The following is an 8,034-nucleotide window of genomic DNA, read 5'->3' on the forward strand; positions in this document are numbered from 1 at the left end:
ATCGATCGATCAGGACTCTAGCTTCCAGTAGGCTTTGGGTTTGGTGTGACTGGTTTTGTATGCCTGGGAGGCTAATGGGAGTTGTAGTTCCACTGAACCTTTTCTGACATGATAAAATTCAGTAATTGACTCATGTAGTTACTGGTTCCTCAAAGGGAATGCAGGGATAGTAGCATTATTTTTGAGAAGACTAATCCCAGCGCTGGGGAGGCTGACATAGGAGGATCACTATGAGTCCAAACTCATAGGTAGTAAGACCCTGTATCCAATTTAAAAAAAAAAAAAAAATCTGAATACCCATTTTCTTTTTTTTTTTTTTTTTTTTGCGGAACCGGGGATTGAATTCAGGTCCTTGTCCTTGCCAGGCAAGCGCTTATTCTACTGAGCCATCTCCCCGCCCCCTGAATACCCATTTTCATTGAGTGTAAGATGGAAACTATAATTTCCAAAAAAACTTTGCCTATCGCTTCTCGGCCTTTTGGCTAAGATCAAGTGCAAAAAAACTTTGCCTGATCAGCTCTTAATGCTCCTGAGACTTGGCCCTGGAAGCTGACCTAGGGGTTGTAGTCTTTAACTGACTTGGCTTAATTTCTGTGAGGTGAGGGAATGGGTCCTAAAAGGGGCTTCAAAGTAGAGAATATATCTTGGGAGAAGAGCATGTTGGAAGAAGTATCTAGTCACTTCCACTTCAGCACAGGATAAAGGGTAACAAAGCAAATCCTGGGATCTCTGATACTGATCAGTTCCATGTCTTGTCAGCCGTTTGCAAGAAGTGAGGAAGCTGGTAGTTACGCTTGTGCACACACGCAAGTCACATTAGGCAAGACGGCATCTGGGCAGCAGGAAAAGAGTTCCCAGAAGACCCACAGTGAACCAAGTTGCATAAGGGTGGGGTTCTTTTCTTCACTGATTCACTCAACCACATTGACCTGAATGAAAAAACGAAATAAAACATGGGACCTTCCACCCTCACCCCAGATATTGTCACGCCCAATGGACTGAATGTGAAGAAGTTCTCCGCCATGCATGAGTTCCAGAACCTCCATGCTCAGAGCAAAGCTCGGATCCAGGAGTTTGTGCGGGGCCATTTTTATGGGTATGTGACCAGGATACTTAGGCTAAGTAGATGTGGCCTGGAACCCTGGGTCTGAGGGAGGAGGCTGGGCCTGAAGCCCTGTATCTGCGGAGTGCCCCGGCAGATAGGAGCTCAGCTTCTTTAGAACAGTGGGAAGAAATTAAAGTGATTTCCATCTAAGGAGGAAAGAACCATAGCCCAAGGAGAGAGATCCATGATGCTTCTGCATTGTCTGAAATACACTTTGCCCCTGTAGCTTCTGGGATTTGTAGTTTGGAGGATGGACCACAGGGTGAGGGCTTTGGGCTTCACCCTACTGCGTGGCTTCTTTAGGCACCTGGACTTCAACTTGGACAAGACCTTGTATTTCTTTATTGCCGGCCGCTATGAATTCTCTAACAAAGGAGCAGATGTCTTCCTGGAAGCCTTGGCTCGGCTCAACTATCTGCTCAGAGTAAGGCCTGGAGTGTGTGTGGATAAAATTAGTGCACAGAGCCAGATGTGGTGGCACACCTGTAACCCCAGCACTGGGAAGCTGAGGCAGGAGGATCAATGCAAGTTTGTGGCCAGCATGGGCTGTAAAGTGAGTTCAGTGCCAGCCTAAACTGCATAGAGAGGGCCGGGGAGATAGCTCAGTAGAATAAGCACAAGGGCCTGAATTCAATCCCCAGTGCCGCAAAAAACCAAAAACAAACAAACAAAAAACTGCATAGAGAAACCCAGTCTCAACAAGAAAAAGAAAGGGGTCAGGGAGATAGATCAGTGGCATAAGCACCTGCTTGGCAAGTGAAAGGTCCTGAGTTCTATCCCCAGTACCACAAAAAGAAAAGAAAAGAAAAAGAAAAAGAAGGGGCCAGGGATATAGCTTGGCAAGCGTAAGGTCCCAAGTTTGATTCCCAGTACTGCAAAAAAAAAAAAAAAAAAGAAGAAGAAGAAGAAAGAAGCCAGGAATGATGGCACATAGCTGTGATCCCAGAACTCAGGAGGCTGAGGCAAGAGGCTTACTTTGAGTTAAAGGCTAGCCTGGGCTGCATAGTGAGGTTGTTTTTTGTTATTGTTGTTGTTCTGTTTTGTTTTTTGTTTTTTATTTGCCATAGTGAGTTGAAGGCCAGCTATACTACAGTGTGAGACTCTGTCTCAAACAAAAAAAGCGGGGGTGGGGGGGCTGGGAGATGGCTCAGTGGAATAAGCGCTTCCCTGGCAAGTGCGAGGGCCTAAGTTCGATCCCTGGTTCCACCAAAAAAAAAAAAAAAAAAAAAAAAAAGTGCAAACCTGGGGAGCGTAGGCCCAGGGAGGTGGAAGTGCCTCAGAAAGATGATCTGAGTCCCAGGAGCACGGGTAGCTCCGCCTGGGAGTCTCCTCAGCGGGAAGGGGCCTAGCAGTGCTGGGGCTGGCCACGGGCGCCTGTCCCACCCTCGTGCGATTGTGGCCCACTCTTTCCCTCGCCCCAGGTGAATGGCAGTGAGCAGACGGTGGTCGCCTTCTTCATCATGCCGGCGCGGACCAACAACTTCAACGTGGAAACCCTCAAGGGCCAGGCCGTGCGCAAGCAGCTGTGGTCAGCAGCCCCATCCCTGCCCAGGGCGGCCCTGCCATATTCCCTGGGCCCGGGGCTTCTCCCTGCAGCTAGGTTTTGTCCTCAGACATGATCACGTACCCCCCATGTCTAGTGACATCCTTCATTCAGGAGGCCTCCAGAGCCTTGGTGTCCCTCAGTGGTAGGGCAGTTGCCTGGCATGTGAGTGTCCATCCCCAGAACCACAAAGTGGAAAGCCAGATAGGAATGGTGTATAATCCTTTAAAAAAGTTTAAAAGCCAGGTGTGAGGCGGGGAATATAGTTCAGCGGCGTAGCGCCTACCTGGCAAGCACAAGGTCCTGAGTTCAATTCCTGGCATACACACAAAAGGAGAAGACAGTTGTGGTGCACACCTGTAATCCCAGAACTCTGGAAAGCTAAAGTAGGAGGGTCATGAGTTTGAGCCCAGCCTGGGTGATTTAGTGAGACCTTTGGTCAAACTAGAAAGGGTTGGGGACAGGGCTCAGTGCGAAGGCCATAGGTTCGATCCCTAGTACCAAAAGGGAAAAATTGCAAAGAAACAAATAATGTCTGCCTTCTTAAAGCCCATTTTGTAGAAAGTTCTCTAGAGGTATTCTAGCAAAAGAAAGGCAGGGTTGGAAATGAAACAGGGTGGCCAGGGCAGGTGACACTGAGAAAGTGTCACTGGCAGAGACCAAAAGGGAGGAACAGGGCCTGCGTGTTCCTTCAGGACAGTATTTTAAACACAGACCAACAAGTGCAAAAGCCCAGGAAATGTTTGAGGAATATCGGTGTGGCTGGAGCCACGTGTCCAGGGAAAAGGGGTAGAAAATGGGACCGAACCAGACCTGGTGGTACGTAGTGAGACCCTGGCTCACAAAAACAAATAGGAAACGAGGCCAAAGCTACGGGAAGACTGTAAGCAGGAAGTGGCCGTGGGGCCGCTCTGCTAGCGGTGCACGTGCTGTAGACATTCCTGCTTCGGAATCTTCCTTGTTCATACAGCGGGGCTTGGCATCACTGCCGCTGGAATTCGTCAAACCTAAGAATAGCTGGCATTTTGGGAGGCTCGCTGTGTGCCAGGCACTGTGCTTCTCTTCTCCTGACCTCGTGGAGTTCTAGCTGTAAACTTCTGGAGTTGATTCTATTTTTATTCTCATCTGCTAGATGAGTCACGAAGTCAGAGAGGAAAGGCCACCTGTCTCTGGTCACACAGCTGATGAAGGCACAAGGAACCCAAGCCTTCCAGGCCTGTCCCCTCTCCCCATCCTCCTGCCTGGGGGCCCCAGGGTGTGGCTCCGCTATGCTGGCCTGAGTCTCCCCACTGCACCCCCTACCCCCACACCTGCCACTTGATGGGCGCTGATGGCTGTGGTGCTTCTCGCTCCTTCCAGGGACACGGCCAACACGGTGAAGGAGAAGTTCGGCAGGAAGCTGTATGAGTCCTTGCTGGTGTGAGTGCCCGGCCCTCAGCTCCGTACCCTTCCAGAGCCCGGCCCTCCTGTCACCCGTTCCCATGAGCATGCCCCTCTTCCTTGCAGGGGGAGCCTCCCAGACATGAACAAGATGCTGGACAAGGAGGACTTTACCATGATGAAGAGGGCTATCTTCGCCACACAGGTGTGTTTTGGACCCTTTAACACAGAAATAACGATTTCCACATGCTTCAGCTGCTTCCTTCCTTTTTTTCTTTTTTGAGACAGAATCTTGTGTAGTTCAGGCTGGCCTCAAACTCAGGGATCCTCCTGCCTCACCCTCCCCAGTGCTAGGATTACAAGCCACTTGCAATTGCCACTGTTTCTGTTTATTTGTTTGTTTCTTTGTTACAGGTTCTCGGGGCTGGGGAGATAGCTCAGTAGAATAAGAGCTTGCCTGCCAAGTGTAAGGGCCTAAATTCAATCCCCGGTTCTGAAAAAAAAAAAAGTTACAGGTTCTCACTATACAGTTCAGACTGGTAGTGATCTTTCTGTCTCAGCCTCCCCAGTGCCGGGGTCACAGGGATGCGCCAAGGCATGGCATCTGGCACTTCTGCTTGCCAAGCAGGTGCTTAGACTACTGAGCCAGTCACCCAGCCCTTGCCACTGTTTCTTATTTCACTAGTCAGGTCTTAGTTCTTACACATCTGTAGGAGCTTTAGATTCTTTGATTACCGAGGATGGTGGAGTTAGAAGTTAGGTGGAATAAAAACCTTAGATTAAAAAAAATAAACTTTAGATGGGACAGCCTGCTCTTTAGCTCAATTGTTTAAGTGGCTGCTTAAACAAAGCAGTCAAGCTCAGGATGCTGTGGTTCTATCCCGAGACACTTAAGCTAAACCAGACCTGCCGTGAATAAAACCTTAGATGGGTCAATCAGAAAAGAACTACAACTCCCAGCAGCCCCTGAGGCATTTTGCAACATTGACTTCCTTTGCACTAAAGGTTTCTGGGAGTTGAAGTTCTCATTCCTGGGTGCCAAGGGCCTTCACCCCCTAGGTTTGGGTTGATGGAAACCTAGACAGCTACTTTGCGAAAACAAAATATAAAATGCTTTTTGCCAAACTATAATTTTCAGTAACCCTAAGGTAGCCTGTTTCACCCATGAATGTTATTTACACAGGGCTGCTGGGAATTGTATTTTCTTGAACCTCTAGGAGCTGTAGACTGAAGTTGAGCAGGTTTAATGAGAGATGCTGAAACTGGGCATGTTAGTGTACACGTGTAATCCCAGAACTCTGGGAGACTGAGACAGGAGGGTTACATGTTCAAGTCCCATCTGGGGCAATTTAGGAAGAACCTGTCTCAAAATAAAAAAAGAAATGATGGGATGGTTTCAAAGAACTATCCATTCCAGTAACCTCCAGGGCTTCCTAGCACTAATTTTTTTTTGTGGCTGTGACTTCTGGAAATTGTGGTTCCTTTGGGCACCTGCTGGGGAGCCCGGATAGACTTACGTAAGCAAACTACAGTTCTCTGCAGGCCCTGAGCCTCATTGTCATGTTGAGGGAACTATAGTTCCTTTTGCATTCTTTTAATGACAGAACCAAAAATACAGAACAAGGTAGTAATAACTCCCCATGATCCATGGAGCTTTTGACCCTGGCTGTCCCCCAGAGACAGCTGGGAGTTGTAGTTCTTTATTTTTTTTTTTTTAATTTTTTTATTTATTTGAGAGAGAGAGAGAGTGTGTGTGGTGTGTGTGTATGGCCAGCTCAGCCCACCAGGGGGCGGGGCTGGCTGGCATGTAGGTGCTTTAGACCACTGAGCCATCTCTCCAGCCCCGAGTTGTAGTTCTTGTAGGGAAAAGAGAACCTGTCCAGTGAGAGCTAAGTGGGAACTGGCAACTCCTGGGAATCTCTTGGGTTTGGTGACCCCTAGTCTGCCGGCCCTTGTGTTCTCCTGGACTCCCAGGTCAGCATGGGGAAGCAGGAAACTCTTTCCTGACCTCCCCACCACACTTGTGGCCCCCACAGCGGCAGTCATTCCCCCCTGTATGTACCCACAACATGCTGGATGACTCCTCGGACCCCATCCTGACCACCATCCGCCGAATTGGCCTCTTCAATAGCAGCGCTGACAGGGTGAAGGTGAGGGTGCTGGCCAGGGGAGGTTGTGAGTGGCAGAGGGAGGGGATCACACACTGGGCGTGACATCCCCACCCCCCTGATCTATCAAAAGCATTGTGGGCTTCTGAGGTGAACAGACTCGGGTGATGTCTCTGTCTGCTGACCTACATACTTTGCGACACCCAGTTCTCAGGAAATAGCTGCGTGAAATACTTGGTAAGAGCCCTTCTTTTTACCTGCCAGGTGATTTTTCACCCAGAGTTCCTCTCCTCCACAAGCCCCCTGCTCCCTGTGGACTATGAGGAGTTTGTACGTGGCTGTCACCTTGGGGTCTTCCCCTCCTACTATGAGCCTTGGGGCTACACACCGGGTGAGTGCCGCTGGGTCTTGTTCAGGGCTGCCGTGATCTTGGCGCAAGGGCCTGGCCTTCTCTGAGCCTATTTCCTCTGAAAAATAGGGACAATGGTAACAGGCTTCTCTGTTGCAGCCCATGTTTTTGTGACAGTGACTTCTACAACTCAAAACTAGAAGACTCAGCTGGTACAGTGGCACATTTCTGTAACACCTGCCCTTGGCAGGCTGAGTCAGGAGGATAAGCGAAAGTCCGAGACCAGCCTGGACTGCGTAGTGACACTATCACAAAAACACATAAAACAAGGGCCAGCAAGAGGGCTCAGCAGACAAAGCGCCTGCTTTGGCAAGCGCAGGGACCAGGGTTCAATCCTTGGTCCTGCATGCTGCACTGGCCCCGCCGTGGGACACACAGAGCTGGTGACAGAGTCTGTGTGGTGGTGCATGCCTGTAATCCCAGTGCTGGGGAGGCTGAAAGCAGGAAGATCACTAGGAGTCTGAGCCGTGTAGTGAGACCCTGTACCAAATACACAAGTGAAAAAAAAAAAAACAAAAAACTAGAAGACCAATGTCAATTTCAAGTGATATTTCTGTTCACACTGATTGCCCCTAGTTTTCTTATACTTTGTCACCAAATCCCTGCAGCCAAGTCACAGTTCACTAACGAAACTGGCTGTAGCAAAGTCTCACTCTGAGTTGGAAATACTTATTTAGAGTTCTCCCTCGCTTCAAGGAATGTTTGCTGCACTGTTTGCTATCAAGCTGCTTTTCTCGATTGGCTAGTTTGAGTTTTTTTTTTGTTTGTTTTTGCAGAAACAGGGATTGAACTCAGACCCTTATGCTTGCCAGGCAAGCACTTATTGTACTAAGCTATCTCCCCGGCCCCAAGTTGGGGTTTTTTTGAGATAGTCTTATTATACAGTTTAGGCTGGCCTTGCAGTCAGTCCTCCTGCCTCAGCCTCCGGAGTGCTGGGATTACAGATGTGCATTGTCACGCCCAGTTTCTTATATTTCTTCTTTTTCTTTTAACTTTTATGTATTTAGGATAGGGTCTACAGGGTCTCACTACATAGATCAGACTCGTAGTGATCCTCCTGTTTTCAGCCTCCCAAGAACTAGGATTGCAGACACACGGCACCATGCCTAGTCTCAATCACCATCTCAGCGTGCCCCGGGGGGCATGGCATGTGGTGCCGGGGATCGAACCCTGGTCGCTGCACTCTGCCTGAGCAGGCACTTTAGTTCACTGTACTTACTATCTGCCTGGCCTAGCTTCATATATTTCTACCATTAAATAATTTCTATTTCCTGTGCTATTCGTTAACTTATAAGTAATGTAGCAAATCTTTTAAGTTGCACTCCCATGGGGCTGGTGAGATGGCTCAGTGGTCTAAAGCACCTACTTGGAACAAGCTTAGCAAAGCACAGTGACCACGGTTCAATCTCCCAGCACCACATGCCAGCCAGCGCCGCCCCCTGGTGGGCTGAGCTGGCCACACACACACACACACACACACACACACACA

At 49.0% G+C, this 8,034-nt stretch overlaps 1 protein-coding gene across 1 annotated transcript in view; it reads left to right on the top strand.

Moving 5' to 3' along the window:
- The window catches only part of Gys1 (glycogen synthase 1), a 17,851-nt gene that overhangs the window by 5,771 nt on the left and 4,046 nt on the right, over positions 1-8,034 (top strand). Inside the window, exons 6-12 of the mRNA XM_004646466.2 lie at positions 979-1,096; positions 1,409-1,529; positions 2,527-2,633; positions 4,008-4,067; positions 4,155-4,233; positions 6,065-6,178; positions 6,401-6,527. Of these exons, the coding sequence (XP_004646523.1) occupies positions 979-1,096; positions 1,409-1,529; positions 2,527-2,633; positions 4,008-4,067; positions 4,155-4,233; positions 6,065-6,178; positions 6,401-6,527 (726 nt within the window). The remainder of the gene's footprint in view (positions 1-978; positions 1,097-1,408; positions 1,530-2,526; positions 2,634-4,007; positions 4,068-4,154; positions 4,234-6,064; positions 6,179-6,400; positions 6,528-8,034) is intronic.

The sequence above is a fragment of the Octodon degus genome, unplaced genomic scaffold (genome assembly GCF_000260255.1).
Source record: "Octodon degus isolate 3935 unplaced genomic scaffold, OctDeg1.0 scaffold00268, whole genome shotgun sequence".
In the NCBI taxonomy this organism is placed as follows: Eukaryota; Metazoa; Chordata; class Mammalia; order Rodentia; family Octodontidae; genus Octodon; species Octodon degus.